The 16,607-nt window shown below is 49.3% G+C and overlaps 1 protein-coding gene and 1 pseudogene across 1 annotated transcript in view; one reads left to right on the forward strand and one right to left on the reverse strand.

The window, feature by feature from the left end:
* LOC136570728 (uncharacterized) overlaps positions 1 to 16,607 on the reverse strand; it is a 2,607,743-nt pseudogene that overhangs the window by 2,289,351 nt on the left and 301,785 nt on the right.
* LOC136570729 (uncharacterized) overlaps positions 1 to 16,607 on the forward strand; it is a 2,347,277-nt gene that overhangs the window by 2,177,106 nt on the left and 153,564 nt on the right. Inside the window, 2 exon segments of the mRNA XM_066571173.1 lie at positions 1,455 to 1,460; positions 2,936 to 3,635. Coding sequence (XP_066427270.1) covers positions 1,455 to 1,460; positions 2,936 to 3,635 — 706 coding nt within the window.

Below are 16,607 nucleotides of genomic sequence, written 5' to 3' on the forward strand. Positions count from 1 at the left end.
ATCCCAGTAACTCAGTGTCTCTCCCAGTTTATCCCAGTTGCTTCAAGCGTGTTCCCAGTCACCCCCACTTCCTCCCAGTTGCTTTCAGCTCCATTCCAGTTGCTCCCAGTCAATCCCAGCATGATTCCAGTCACCCTCAGAGTGATCCCAGTTGCTCCCAGCATGGGCCCAGCTGTTCCCAGTGTGCTTCCGTCACTCCCCAATGGTTACAGACACTCCCAGGATGGTCCCAGTTGAACCCATTTGCCCCTGCTATAGTCTCAGTCACTCCCCATATGATCCCAGTCCCTCCCAGTATGATCCCACTCACTCCCAGTTGCCCCCAGTATGGTCCCAGTTCTCCCCAGCATGGTCCCAGTTGTTCCCAGTGTGGTTCCAGTCCCCCCAGTATGGTTACAGACACTCCCAGTATATCCCAGTTGCCCCCAGCATGTCTGCAGTCATTTCCAGGCACTGGCAGTGGCCCCAGTAAGGTGTCAGTTCTCCCAGTATGATCCCCCAGTCATGCCCAGTATATCCCAGTTGCCTCCAGCAGGCATCCAGTCCTTCCCAGTTTCTCCAGTTTGCTTGCAGCATCATCCCAGTTTCCCTCAGTTGCTCCCAGTTGTGCAAACTGTGATCCCAGTCACTCCCTTTCAACCCCAATATGATCCCAGTAAGCTCCAGTTTGATCCCAGTCACATGCCAGCCTTCCCAGTGTGGTCCCAGTATAATCCCAGTTGCTTCCAGTCTCTCCCAGTATGGTCCCAGCTGCCTCCAGTATGGTTCCAGTTGCTTCCTAGATCAGCCCAGTCAGTCCCAGTATGATGCCATTTGCTGCCAGCGTGCTCCCAGTTGCTCCCAGTCAGGCCCAGTATGGGGGATGATGTGCAGGGTGTGCTCCCAGTCCCTCTCAGATCCTCCCAGTATTAGTCCAGTCCCTCCCAGTATGATCCAAATATGGCCCCAATGTGCTCCCAGTCCCTGCCAGTATGAACCAGTTGTGCTCCACATGGTTCCAGTTGCTCTCTTTCACCCTCACTTTTGTTCCAGTCACCCCCAGTATCTCCCAGTTTATCCCAGTTCCCTCCACCCTCTTTCCAGTTCCTTCCAGTATGATCCCATTTGCTCCCAAGCACTCCCAGTCAGCCTCAGTGTAGTGGCACTCACTGCCAGAATGATCCCAGTCAGCTCCAGCATGATCCCAGTTCACCCCAGTATAAGCCCAGCAGTTTCCAATCACCCCCAGCATGCACCCATTCAGTTCCAGTTCCACCCAGTTGCTCCTAGCATGTCCCCAGTTCCTCACAGCTACTCCCAGTAACACTCAGCACCATCCCAGTTCATCCCAGTAAATCCCATTTGTCCCTAACATGGTCTCAAGTGCCCCCCACAGGCTCCTACTCACTCCCAGTGTGATCCCAGTGTCCCTAGGTGCAATCACAGTCTGCCCTGATATGGCAGTATGATCCCAGTCTCATGTCAGTACAAAGCCAGTACAGCCCCAGTCACTCCCAGTACGATCCCAGTATGATGTCAGTACAAACCCAGTAGAGCCCCAGTCAGTCCCAGTACGATCCCAGTGCAGCCCAGTCCCTGGCAGTGCTGCCACTGCTGGGATCCCCCAGGCCTGTGTGCGTTCCCCCCTGGCGGATGTGCCGAGAGGAGCCCCAAGGGCTGGCAGTGGCCAGGCAGGGTCCCCAGCAAGGCCCAGTTTGGATGTGCAGCCCCCAGTTTGCCCAGTTTGCCTCTCCTTTGGCCCGGGCCGGCTTCCCCCCGCCCGCAGCGGCTGGGAGCAGCCGAGAGCCCCGCGCTGCCCATGCCGACCTGTCCCGGCTCCATCGCCGCTGCTGCCGCGGGCTGCGAGGGCTGCGGGAACGGGGCACCGAGGGTGTGGCTGCTGCTGGGGGAGGAGGAGGAGGGAGGGAAGGGCAGGGATGGAGGGGGAGGAGGAGGCGGGGTAAGGGGGGAGGAGGAGGAGAAGGAATGGAAGGGGCGGGATGGAAAAGGAGATGGGGGTAGGGATAAGACAGGGGAGGAGGGGGGGATGGAAGAGGAGGAGCGGGAGGAGAAAGAGCAGGGAAGGAGGCGGGGTTAGGGGGGAGGAGGAGAGGGAGGAAGGATGGAGGAGAAGAAGGAGGGGGAGATAAGACAGGAGGAGCGGGAGGAAGAGGAGGGACTAAGGCGGATCAAGGCTGAGCTGGGGGGACCATGCGTTCCAGCCTTGCCTGAATTCGCAGCCCCCACCTGTGGGATCATCGCCCCCCCCCCCATGGCGCAGGTGAGTGGGGAGGGGGAGCCTGGCCCGGATATCCCGGGGGGTCCCTGGGTTGGGTTTTTGGGGGGATGTTTGGAGAATGAAGAAGTCCAAGGCTGAGCGGAAAAGGCCCCTCGGGGGGACATCGGGGGTGGCGGTGGCGGCTGCCGGCAGAGGCAGCCTGGAGGAGCAGAGCCCTGTGTCCCCCAGGAGGCCAAAGTGGGGAGCCCGGAGAGGGGGGAGCGCCGCCATTGGCGGGAGCCTCAAGAGCCTGGAGAGGGGCAGGGGGGACTCCTTGGAGCCGCTGCAGCCCAGAGCAGAGAATGAGGGGAGAAGGGAGCCCGGGAGCCCAAACAGCCCCGGCATCCCGAAATAGGGAGAGCCAAGAGGGGGCAGTGCGTCCCCAGAGACGGCCTGGGGGGATCTCGTTGCCCTTGCCTGTGGCACGGAGGCAAATCCCATGCTGTCCTTGTCCTTCCTCGCCCAGACCAGGAGCTGAGCATGGAGAGCAGGGAGGACAAATGCCCGCGGCAGAACCTGGTGGCAGAGGCCGTTTTGAGCGGCTCCACGGCGCAGGAAGCCAACGGGGAGGAAAAGCCCCGGAGATGCCGCTCGAGGAGGGGCTGCAAACGCAGATGGCAGGAATGTGAGGGGGAAAGAGCCAGCCTGGGCCGGGAAGGCGGCCGGAGATGGAGCCAGAGCTCGGAGCTGGTGCTCCATGAGCAGCTCCATGATGGGGAGAAGCCCCACACGTGCGTGGAGTGTGGGAAGAGCTTCAGGTGGAACTCCGAGCTGATCAGGCACCAGAGGACCCACACTGGGGAATGGCCCTACGAGTGTGGGCAGTGTGGGAAGAGCTTCAGGTGGAGCTCCAGCCTTATCGTGCACCAGAGGATCCACACTGGGGAACGGCCCTACAAATGTGGGGAGTGTGGCAAGACCTTCAGCCAGAGCTCCCGCCTTAACTCGCACCAGCGGACCCACACAGGGGAGAGGCCCTACGAGTGCTCCGAGTGTGGGAAGAGGTATCAGACCAGCTCCCATCTCCTCCGGCACTATCGGATTCACACAGAGGAGAGGCCCTTCCAATGCCTTGACTGCGGGAAGGCGTTCAAGTACAACGCCGAACTTGTCAATCACCAGCGCATCCACACTGGGGAGAAGCCCTACGAGTGTGATAAATGCCGGAAGAGGTTTATGACCAGCTCCCATCTCCTCCTGCACTCTCGGATTCACACAGAGGAGAGGCCCTTCCAATGCCCCGACTGTGGGAAGGGATTCCAGCGCAACTCCACCCTCGTCACCCACCGGCTCATCCACACTGGGGAGAGGCCCTACGAGTGTCCCCAGTGTGGGAAGAGCTTCTCCAGGAGCTCTACCTTGACCCGACACCAACGGAGGCACCGGTAAGGGAAGCCCTGTGAGTGCCCCGAGTGCGGGAAGAGCTTCGTGCGCTGCTGCAGCTCCATCCCCCACTGGAGGAGGCACTTTGGGCACAGCCCTGGTCACTCACATTCTCTGTGATCCATGTTGGGAACACTCCTGGCTGCTTGTCCTTTGGTTTGGCCTGAATTTTTTTCTCTTCTCCAAGTGTTTCCACTCCAAAAGCCAAGAGGGATGAATCTGTCACTTCAAAACCACTCAAATCCCACTGAAAATAACTGAATTTTAACCCAAAAAGGCTCCATCCTACCTCAAATTCCTTGTTCCCTCCTTAAAAAACCTCAATCTCATGCCAAACTCCCCATTCCACAGCCACCAGGGTGAGATGGGGTTAGAAGGGGACTGGGAGAAGTGGGATCCCAATTTGGAGCAATGGGATGGGGATTTTGTGGGGCTGGGTGTGTGGGATGTATTTGATAGCAAAAAAAAAACTTTCAGAGTTACTGATTTCTGTCCCATTCATTTTCAGTCATTTCTGTTTGCAGAGTGCCACCTTCTCAGCTGATTCAATTCCTATAAAAGTCCCATTTTTTAAATCATCTAGCCTCTAAGAATTAAAAAACCAATATCCAAATAAAACCACGCACCCCCAATAAACCTTTTAAAAATAATTTTAATTGTTTTGGAGTACTTACTGATGTTATTGAAGTTTAATTGTTTGGTTAAAATGTCTGAGAAATTATTGTGGTGTTTGGTTTTGTGTTTAGTATATTTGTAATATGAATTGTTTTACTAAGGTGTGTTAGATTGTATGTTAGTTTTTTAGGTATTTTTTATCTGAAGTATATTAATTATTGAGTTAAAACTTTCAAAAGGTATTTCTTGATATATAATTTGTTTATTTATATGCATTGGTAATATTATAGTAATAGTTGTTGGTTTGAGTTGAATCATTGTTGGAGTATTGTAAAGAAGACTTGAGATTTTTATATTTCATTTTTATTATAAGTTATTTAATTTCAAGTATTATATCTTTGTTTATAATGTTATTGCAATTTTTTGAGAGGATAGGAAGGAAGTTCAAGGGCAGGAACATTTTTTCCTGGCTGGGAACTGGAATTCCAGACCCTGGGAGTGTGTGCAGGACCTCACAAACTGGGATCAAAGATGGGCTGGGATCAAAGATGGGCTGGGATCAAAGATGGGCTGGGATCACCTGGACTGGGATCACATGGATGGGGATCCTGTGGATCAGAACCCTCCAGACCGGGATAGCCTCAAGTGGGATCAAATATGGACTGGGACTGTATGGACTGGGATCCCAGGTTTCTGGGACCATATGGATCAGGACCACACAGACTGGGATCAAATATGGGCTGGGACTGTTTTTTAAAGTAACTTTGTTCTATAGTTTTTATTTCTGTTGTTAATTAAGCTCAGTGAAATAGCTGCTTGTGTTAAACTGCCTGCTTGGATGGGATAACATCCAATGCACACGGGATGAGGACACCTGTACAGATCTGCCAACTATCAGCACTCCCCGTCTGAAGGCAGAGTGCACCAAGGCCCAAAAACTGGAGGTGATAAAGAGAATGGACTAAAACCACAGCCAAGGAATCTGCATGCTCTAAAAAGGCAGATCCAGGGCAGAGCCATCCTAAACAGTTCTTGGAAGATGTAAACTGGGTGCATCTTGGCACTCAGCCAGGAGCACCCTGTTACCTTCGGGCATCCCCTGAAATACCTTTCCCCTTACATCAGCCTGGTGCATATTCATAGAGCCTCATGCACAGCAACTGGGAAGGGTTTAACACTTTACTGGGTATATTAGCGTTCAGAAACACATAATCACCAGAATGATTATATGCAGGTGCTTTTATTGAAGAGCTCTGGGTGTCAGGGGTACCAACCCAAATCTGACTCTGACATGGGTTCGGGATGAACATGTTTTTATATTCTATCCTTATATAACTTTCATGTTAATGATTAAACTTATATTGTTCTATTGTATACATAGATTTCAGCCAAGCACGGGCTCCTTGTGGCCCTCCTCAAACTTCTAACATAGTTTCTCATGATTCTTCTTATTATTAAACAATAATTATATTAAATTACTAAACAATCATCACATCTAACAATTATATCATTTATCATGTTCTGCTTACACAGGTGCGATTTCACATGATCTGGCAAGCACAAAGCCTAACATTTTCAGAGTCTATTTTTGACATTTTTCCAGGGCCTCACTATCATTCTCCCCCCTTTGAAAGCATTTTCACTTCACTGTAGGTGTAAATGTTTTCACTTGATACAGTCCTTTATTTCTCAATTTATTCCTGACGTTCTTCAAGGCCATGGTTGATGTAAACGTTGTCGTGGATGCTGTCACGCACTGGAGAACCAGAAGATGGTGGGCATGGATCTCGTGTCAGTGCCTTTATTATCTTCTGGTTCCAGGATGTTTTCTTCTGTATCTCTCCCTTTAAGATGCTGTGAACTAACCAAATTGCTAAGAATACAATTAGTAAGATTATCACAGTCTCAATGACAGATTTAATCCATCAACTCACATTCCACCCTAACCCTTTAAAGATTTTGCCTAGCCAGGTCGTAGTCAAATCCTTTTGCTCTTCTTGTGCTTCATGCTCTCTTTGTTTCAACTGATTGATGTCATATTCTACATCTGCAGTTACATTTGGGATGTGAACGCAGCAATGACCAACCCGTCCCTTTAAAAATCCACATACTCCATGCTCTTTCAGGAGTAACAAATCTAAGGCTAATCGATTTTGTAAAGTCATTTTTGTGGTGGCTTGTAATTGTACGTTTAATTCTTGAAATCCTTCCCGGGTGACTCTTGCCAGTCTATCTACCTGACCTGTAAGTTTGTACAGCATCTTCTACTCTGATAGTTTGCTATAGGACCAAGCAAAGACTCTAGGGCCCACCCAAATTTCACTCCACCAGAGGGTTCTTGCCAAGTGTCATCTAGATTTTCATTGTCTAGAACTTCTCGTCTTGCTCTTATCTGCACAAGTTCATGTTTTCCATTAAATGGGGACTTTTCCAAATTGGACATGAGGTTGGGAGGCCTAAAGTAATTTCCTTTACTTTCCCATCTACAGGCAGATGGGAAAGTCCAGGTGCCATCGCTTGCTGCCCATACAAATTGTCCTGGACCTCAGACTGTACTCCTGGTACATCCTACAACTGCTTTATAATTCACTCTGCCTTGTTTATGTTTGATCCCTCTGCAAGCACAGCCAGTTTGTAGGGCTATTGCCAGGGGTGGCATCTGCTTTATCTCTGCATCATCCGAAGTGCAGTCATAAGTTTTATTACATGCCCACCAACTTACTTTGTCTGCCCTCGTTCTGCTACTGGTGGCAGTGTTTGTTACTGCTGGATCTGTTTCATTCTCGGGGCCTTCCCACTTAATGCACCAGGGGGTGTTTGCCATACATTGGAATCTTTGAAGGATACTCACAGACCACGCACTGTCCCAAGGCTCTGTCTGATCTTTCTGATCCTTGGCCTCACACTTCCATACCAGAGTGGTTTCTGTAACATTTTCTATAATCTTTTTATAGTGTGGCAAATAGCATTGCCATTGTGTGATGCCTCCTGATTCTCCCATAGGGGTTCCTAGTGTGCCATCACTTAGAATACAGTCTTTCTGGCCCATGGGTCTCATCCATGTTCCTATTTTCTCCCAAGTTTCCTTGACTACTTGCCTCGATTCGGGTACCTGTTTGCATGCAATTGTTTTGTTGTTTTGTATTTCAGGTAGTTTTGATGTTACGATTCCCCAATTTCCTGGGTCTCCTGCTGCCTTTGGTATTGGCAGACAGGCAGTTATTCTACAGGTGTTTTGCATTTTGGCAAAGGCTTTGACTAATCCAATCATTACATTCTCAGCCCAAACTGCATTAGAAACCTTTATCACCTGTGTTTCTGTTTGTACCTCTCTCTTCATTCTAGAATGAAGAGTGTTTAGTTGATCTTTTTGCATTCCACATCCCAAAGACATTAATGACCATAACATTGGCACAATTACTGATAGCATTCTGAAGCAATTAAACACATCTTATCTGCAGCCTTGTTGGTTCCAGAGTTTACACAGTCCGTGATCCAGGATGGATTTTCTTCACTCGGGTGTAGTGAATCCAGGGGTCCACGCCGGCTACTTTGGCTGCTGTAAAGGTGGTCAGCAGTACCTGGTGGGCTCCACTCCACTTTTCTTTCAGCAGTTCTTTGTTCCAGTTCTTGATGTACACCTCGTCTCCTGGATGTATGTTATGAACTGGGTTCTCGAGAGTCAGCGGTCTATTCCACACGAGGATGCTCTGGAGCCGAGCTAAAGTTTTCCCGAGAGACAGAACATAATTATACACTTCCTGCTTTCCTGTGACGTGCACATTAGGGTTAGGCTCAGGAGATTCACATGGTTTCCCATGCAATATCTCATAAGGACTGACTGACATCCCACTCCTAGGCTTTATCTGAATCCTCAACAGTGCTATTGGCAAAGCCTGGGGCCACTGCAATTTGGCTTCTTGGCATATTTTACTGATTTGCCTCTCTAGTGTCTGATTCATCCTCTCTACCTGTCCACTCGACTGGGGTCTCCACGGTGTGTGGAGGTCCCAAGTTATCCCCAGCAATCTACTTACCTCTCTTACTACTGTAGCTATGAAATGGGGCCCCCTGTCTGATGATACCCTAGGGGTACCCCGAACCTGGGAATAATCTCCTGTAGTAACCACTTTACTGTTTCCTTTGCTTGGTTGGTGCGACAGGGAAGGGCTTCTGGCCACCCAGAGAATGTGTCAACCCCCACTAACAGGTATTTGTATCCTCGAGTTCTTGGCAAGTCTACAAAATCTACCTGCCCATAGTCTCCTGGCTCTATTCGTATCCGAATTCTTCCTAGCTGTGCTTGTTGTCTAGCCACTGGGTTGTTTTTCAAGCAGATATCACACTTTGACAACACTGATTTTGCCATTGTTAACATCCGTACCGAAATTAAACTCTGCTTTAGCAATTTTACCAATGCCTCTGCTCCCCAGTGACATTCGTTATGTTTAATTTGTAGAACTTCTCTCATTATCAAGGGGGTACCACTATCTGTCCTTGTGCAGTCACATACCATCCCTCTGAATTCTTTTGTGCATTTAGCAAACGTGCCAGTCTCTCATCTTCTACTGAATATTTTGGTTCTGGAGGCAAATTGAATTGGGATACATTGAGCTTTAAAGGTATCAATGCCATTGTTGTTTGCACCTCTCGAGCAACCTGTCGGGCTGTCCAGTCTGCCTTTTGATTTCCCTCACAGATTTTGGAGTTTCCTGATTGGTGTGCTTTACAGTGTATGATTGCCACTTGTTCAGGTTTTTGTACTGATTTTATCAATTGCAGGACTGCATCCTGATGTTTAATGTGCATACCCTGAGAAGGACAATAGTCCTCTTTCTTTCCACAGTGCTCTGTGTACATGCACCACTCCAAAAGCATATTTTGAGTCAGTCCAGATATTTACCTTTTTCCCTTCACTTAATTCTAGTGCCCTGGTTAAAGCAACCAGTTCTGCCTTCTGGGCAGATGTATTTGGTGGTAATGCCTTTGCCTCCACTGCTGTACTGACTGTTGTTACCGCATACCCAGCGTATCTGGTTCCATTTTCCACGAAGCTGCTCCCATCTGTAAACAGCTCCCACTCTGGCTGCTCTAGTGGGACGTCTTTCAGGTCTTCTCTTGCCGAGTAGGTGTACTCTATTACCTCCACACAGTCATGCTCTAATGGGCCTTCTTCAGTTGTGGTACCTAGGAACAAAGCTGGATTCAAAAGGTTAGTTGTTTTTAATGTGACATCATCCTGCTCAGTCAGGACTACCTGGAATTTCATCATCCTGCTTGGGGATAGCCAATGGCCCCCCTTCTGCTCTAAGACAGTGGTTACCATGTGTGGTACATTGACATCTATGTGCCTTCCCATAGTGAGCTTCCTGGCTTCTTGTATCAGCATCACAGTGGCTGCGACTGCCCGCAGACATGGAGGCCACCCGGCACTTATGCTGTCAAGTTGTTTGGAAAAGTATCCCACCAGCCTTTTCCAGCTTCCCAGACCTTGGGTCAGGACTCCTAGTGCTAGGTGCAGCCTTTCATGGACAAACAGCTGAAAATCTTTAGACAGATCAGGTAACCCTAATGCTGGAGCAGTTGTCAGTGCTTCCTTTAATTTTAGGAAGGCTTCTTTCTGTGGCTTGTCCCAGGTGAATGGCTGCATCTTCTGAGCTTCACACAGGGGTTTCGCAATCTGTCCATAGTCCATGATCCACAGGCGACACCATCCTGCCATCCCGAGGAAGACTCGCAGCTCATGTAGATTCTGGGGCTCTGGAATAGCACAAATAGCTTGGATACGGTTAGTGCCTAGTTTTCGTTGCCCTTGTGAAATTTCACATCCCAGGTAGATCACAGTCTGTTGGGCAATTTGTGCCTTTCCTCTGGGTACTTTATAACCTCCCATTCCCAGGGAATTTAAAATATCAATGGTTACCTTTATAGAGGTTGCTTTTCTTCTGTAGCTATCAGTATATCATCAACATACTGCAACAACAGGTATTGGTCTCTTGGTACTTGCCCACTCTCGGTCCAAATCTCCAGCTCCTTTGCCAGTTGGTTTCTGAATAGGGTCGGCGAGTTCTTATATCGTGTCCAGGTGAGCTGGGTCTTTCTCCCATTCCCTGGGTTTTCCCACTCACAGGCAAACAGTTTCCTACTTTCTTTGTCAAGGGGGATGCAGAAAAAGGCATCTTTTAAATCAATTACACTAAACCACTTATATATCTCCTTTACAGATGTTAGCAATGTGTAAGGATTTGTTACCACTGAATAAATGTCCTTTGTTATTTTATTTATTGCTCTCAAATCCTGCACTAATCTATATTCACCATTTGGCTTCTTCACTGGAAATATTGGTGTATTAAATTCTGATTCACATTCTTCTAAAATTCGGTATTTCAAGAATTTCTCAATAATCTTTACTTATTCCTTGCCATGCTTCTGGTTTTATGGGATAGTGTTTGACTTGTAGAGCCCTCGCCCCTTCTTTTAACTCTACATGCACTGGTTGTGCCAATTTAGATTTCCCTGGTATATCTGTCTCCCATACAGAGGGAATCACTGCATCTCCTACCTCCCTAGGGGTAGAGGGGACAGGTTTTTCTTTGATCATTAAAATCTGTCCTGTCTTTGATTCTTTCATTATAAGCTCCCCATTTTCAAAGGTTATTACCGCATCAAGTTTCGCTAGCAAATCTCTCCCTAAAAGCGGAATTGGACACTCAGGTACGTATAGGAATTCGTGTGTTATAACTTTGTTCCCAAAACACAAATCTAGGGGTTGCAAGAATGGCCGTTTTTCCTCTTTCCCTGTAGCGCCGACTATTGTTGTTTCCTTGTCCCAAATTTGTCCTTGCAAATCATTCAATACCGAGTGAGTAGCTCCTGTATCTATTAGAAATTTGACCTCTTTATGTCCTAATTGTTTATTTATAACAGGTTCCTTAACTTGTTCTACTGGCTCTATGTCTAGTCAGCTGGTATACTCCCCCAAAACCATCCCCTTGGTAACCTGCTGGCACTGATTGCCCTGGTAAAACTGGTTGTTCAAGTCTGGACATTGTCTTTTCCTGCTGAACTTCATATAGTTTAGACCAATTTATAGTTTTGGGCACAGCATTCTGAACTCCTATTTGGATCCACTCTTGATATTTCCGTAGTCTCCCGATATCGCAAAATAAATTAGGGTTCCAATTTGGATCCTCAATTGGGAAATTCTCATCTAAATTCCCTGTTACGAGTCTGTTTCTGATGTTTTCTCTTACCCTTTCTTTGGCTGCCTTAAGTACCATCTCTTTCTCAGTAGAATCCATCAAAGTATCTAATATTAATATATTAGATATATTAATATACTATATATAAATATATATTAGATATATTAATATAATATGTTATTATATATATATATATATAATTGTATGTCATCCCAGTCAGGATTTTGAGGTTTTATAACCATTTTTAATACTCATGCCATTTTATCAGGATTTTCTCTATAAATTCTGGCTGATTGTTTCCAAATAACTAAATCTGCAGCAGAGAAAGGCACTTTTATAAATACTGGCCCTTCCACTCCTACACTTTGTCGCAAGGGGGCAATTACAGTCCGTTTTTGTCTGCCTATGTCTTTTCTATCCATAACTGGGGCAAGGTTAGACCGACTCCTGGTTCTGTGGGCTACCCCATCGTTGATTCTCTCTCTCTCCTTTCTAACCACAGTTAGGTTTTGCTCATCTTCCAAGGAAGAGGGATCAGGTGACGATGGGAGAGGAGAATAAAGAGGGAAGGGTGTAATAGACGAGACAGGTTCAGGACTAGGTGGGGTAGGAGCAGGCAGTGGGATAGGGACAGATGGAACAGGTGGGATAGGGTTAGGTTCTCTTGTCCCTATTGGAGCTACCTGTAAATCAATATCTGTATAATTTTCCCAACTTAGGCTTTCTTCCAACGCCGAGTGTTCTAAACAACGTTCCTCACAAACCCCACACTTATTGCTTGCAGATGTTTTAATCATCATTAATCCACATTCATCCTGCCATTCTGGCTTTCCCTGTAAATAGAAAAACAAATCAACATACGGAACCTCATCCCATTTTCCTTCTTGTTTACAAAACGACATTAACTGCGAAATAGTGTTATATTGCAAAGTCCCGTATTTTGGCCATTTTCACCATTCTCCGAGGCATATCCTGGCCACCATGTATTACAATAATCAATCAACTTAGCTTTACATAATTCTTCCCCAAAATTACCCTGTTTCCAATGTGCTAATAAGCACCCCAAAGGAGAACTTTGCGGGATAGAGGTGTTGCCGCCCAAAATCCCTTTCAGTTTCTCCATTCCAAATATACCACAAATTGCCGAACCCGCAACGCTTTCGCGATTGTCTTCTGGAACAGCGCCTAGGCTTGTACCAGCAGGAATTCCTTTAGCCCAACCAAGCGTAGCTTTCGCTGCGTCTCATTGGCAGGCACCCAAACCAAAGTAAAAAGCACCTTACCTTTCTCCCGGGGACGTGGCGAGCGGCAGAAGCGGTCGTGGCCGATCGAGCTCCCCGAGAATCCCTCGGTGCCGGCTGGAGCGCGGTCGAGTTGCGAAACTCGCTCAGCAGCACCCACAGGGTCCCATCCGGGGTCGCCAAAATGTTAGCGTTCAGAAACACATAATCACAGAAGGGATTATATGCGGTGCTTTTTATTCAAGAGCTCGGGGAATCGGGGTAGTTTCCACCCAAATCTGATTCCGACCATACATTCGAGGTGAACGTGTTTTATCCTCTATCATTACATAATTTTCATGTAATTATTAAACTTATATTCTTCTATTGTATGCACAGATTTCAGCTAAACATAGCCCCCTTTAAATTTCCAACATAGTTTCTCACGATTCTTCTTATGGTTATATAATAATTATATTTAATTACTAAACAATCACCACATCTAACAATTATATCTTTTATCATACTGCTTACGCAGGTGCAGTGATCTGAGAAAACACAAAGCCCAATATTTTCAAAGACGATTTTTAACATTTTCCAGGGCTCCATTATCACTTTTATTTCTTGTGGGAAAAAACCCTCCATCTCAACCAGGCACTTATGGTCAAAATTGGGCAACTGCCTCTGGAATTCATTATATCCAAGGATAGCTCCCAGACAAAAGCTGCCAGGAGTGACAAGTCTGGCTGGCCTTGGCTTCCTGAGGGCTGGCCCTCATCTGCCTCTGAAACACTGGGGCTGGATGCTTTCCTTCCTTATGAAAAGAGCTCTTCTTCCTGTCCAGACACCCACAGCCAAAACTGAGATTCCCCCTCCAAAATGCCCAATGTCCAAGGAAAGCCCCGAGACAAAAGATGCCAGGAGAGACAGGGCTGGCTGGCTTGGCCTGAGGGTGGCCACCTCTCATCTTCTTCCTAAACACTTGGACTTTGTGCTTTACTTTCCTATGGGCAAAACCACCCATCTTGACCATGGCCAAAACTGGGATTCCACCTCCAAAACTCCGTACATCCAAGGATTGCTCCCAGGTGAAAGCTGCCAGGACAGACAGGTCTGGCTGCCCTTGGCCTCCTGGGGGTGCCTCTCCCCTGCTGTCCAAACACTGGGGCTGGGTGCTTTCCTTCCTATGGAAAAGAACCGTCCTTCTTATCCATGCAGAAACGGCTGAAATTGGGGTTCCACCTCCCAAATTCCCGATATCCAAGGGTTGCTTTCAGACAAAAGCTGCCAGGACAGAGAGGTCTGGCTGGCCTTGGCCTCTGATGGCCGCCTTTCATCTGCCCCTGAGACACCACCGGTGTTCTGTGCTTTCCTTCCTATGGAAAAGAACCATCCTTCTCCTCCAGTGTCCATGTCTGAAATTGGGATTCCACCTCTGAAATTCTCAATATCCAAGGGTTGCTCCCCGGCAAAATCTGCCAGTACCGTCAAGGCTGGCTGCCCTGGGCCTCTGGTGGCTGCGCCTGCAACAGTGGGGCTGGGTTCTTTCCTTCCCATGGAGATCCCTGGGACACTGTGGGGACCTCATGGAACCAAGGGGATCATTGTGGCCCCACTGGAGCCCATGGAACCAAGGGGATCATTGTGGCACCTCTGGAGCCCATGGAACCAAGGGGATCATTGTGGCACCACTGGAGCCCAGGGAACCAAGGGGATCATTGTGGCACCACTGGAGCCCAGGGAACCAAGGGGATCATTGTGGCACCACTGGAGCCCAGGGAACCAAGGGGATCATTGTGGCACCACTGGAGCCCACAGAACCAAGGGGCCATGGTGACACAGAGGGGCTCCATGGACCCAGAGACCACTGGGGCTCTGTGGGGCCTGATGGAACCATGGAGACCATTCCAACCTTCAGGGCCTCCTGTCACCAAGGGGGCATTATGACACCTCAGGGCCCCATGGAAGCAAGGGACCATTGGGACACTGTGGGGCCCCATGGAACCCAGGGAACATGGAACAGCTCTGGCTGGCTTGGCCTCCCAGGGGCCACCTGACAGCTCTGGCTGATCTTGGGGTGTCAAGGGCTGCCTCTCATCAGCTCCTGGAGCACTGGGGCTCTGTGCTTTCCTTGCTATGGAAAAGAGCTGTCTGACTTTCCAGATGCCCATTGCCAAAATGGGTACTCTGCCTAAAATAATTCCTATTTGCAAGGGTATCTCACAAAACAAAACCTGCCAGCTCTGGCTGGCCTTGGCCTCTGGTGGTCACCTCACATCTGTCCCTGAAACAGAGGGGCTCTGTTCCTTCATTCCTATGGAAAAGAACCAGCCTTCTTGTCCAGGGACCATGGCCAAAATTAGAATTTGGCCTCCCAAATTCTGTATATCCAAGCATTGCTCCCAGTCAAAAGTAGCCAGGACAGACAGGTCAGGCTGGCCCTGTCCTCTGGTGATTTCTTTAGACCCTGAGCTGAATGTTTTCATTTGGAAACACTTTGGAGAGGGCCCAGAGATGTCCCAAGGAGTGGGGGGTTGGAGGCCTTGGGCCCATGAGCACTGTATAGGGACAAAGGAGCTCTGTGCTCAGTGGGGTGGAGACTGAGGACAGTGGAGCCGAGCCATGAGAGTGTTTAAAGAGCGATTTCAGGGATGGTGGATCCTTTTGACATAGTGGAAAACAGCCAGAGAGAGAAAGAATTAACGCCAAGGGCAGCTGGGGAGGCCCAGAGTGGCACCAGGAAAAAGGAATTTCCCTGTCAGGGCAGGGCTGTGGTGCAGCACGTCCCCAGCAGGAGCCTGGAGCAGCCCCAGGCTTTATGTGGGCAGGCAGGGGCAGGCAGGAGGCAGAGCTGTCAGCAAAGGAAGGGCCCAGCCAGGTGGGGCAGCCGGGGGATGCCGAGAGCCTGCAGGGACAGAGGCCAGGGCAGGGACACCGTGGGACAGCCTGGGCTGCACAGGGCACAGGGATGGGCAGCAGCTGCAAGACAGCCCTGACAGAGCCAACTTGGGCAGCACTTTGGCCATGGCTGCTGGCCCTGGGCCTGAGCCAGGAGGGGACAAGTGACCCTTGCAGGCCTGGGCCCTCATTGCCTCCTTGTCCCTGCTCAGCAGCCTGGCAGGGGCCGCCCCACGCTCCTGCCCTTGGCATTGCCCATCCCCACATGCCAGTGCCCATCCCGGGAAGAGCCCTGAGCAAGGAGGGAGGGACAGGATCTGCCTGGCCAGGCCCTGGGGCTCAGGCCTTGGCCCTTTACATTCCTGAAACAAATCCAGGTTTGCTCAGCACCAGAGACACCTTTGCCTTGTTTGTCCCCAGCTGCCATCAGTGCCTCCAGTGTTCTGCTCTCCCTGGAACCTGGGGACACTTTCTCAGCCCTGTCCCTCACAGGGATCTCTTTAAAGTACAAGAAACTTCAGTATTTCAATCTCACTCTGAGCTCTTGAGAAGTCTTTGAGCCCACTCTGAGGGACTGGGTGTGATGCAAAGAGCAGCAAAGGCCCAGAGGGTGATTAAAGTCCTTGTGCTGTGTCTGTGCTGCTGAGCTGGGCCGGACTCCTGGCCCAGAGGCAGCTCCTGGCAAGGGCAGCAGAGCTGCAGAGAGACAGCTCTGGCCAGGAGCAGCTCCTGTGCACAGCCCAGCAGGGCTGGGGCACTGCCAGGGCCCCTCAGGGACACGAGCAGGGCACAGACAGAGCTCACAGGGGCTCAGCACTGGCCGGGGCTGTGGGATGTCCCCGCGGGGGCTGTGTCACAGCAGCACCTCTGGGGCTGTGTCCACAGAGCAGCTGGGATGGCAGCAAGGGGCTGTGTGACAGCACAGAGTGGGCTGTGTGACAGCACTGAGGGGCTTGTGACAGCACAGAGCTAGCTGTGACATCAGAGAAGGTGGCTCTGGGACATCACAATGTGGTCTGTGACACAGAGTCA

Source organism: Molothrus aeneus, unplaced genomic scaffold (assembly GCF_037042795.1).
Source record: "Molothrus aeneus isolate 106 unplaced genomic scaffold, BPBGC_Maene_1.0 scaffold_36, whole genome shotgun sequence".
NCBI classification, from domain to species: Eukaryota; Metazoa; Chordata; class Aves; order Passeriformes; family Icteridae; genus Molothrus; species Molothrus aeneus.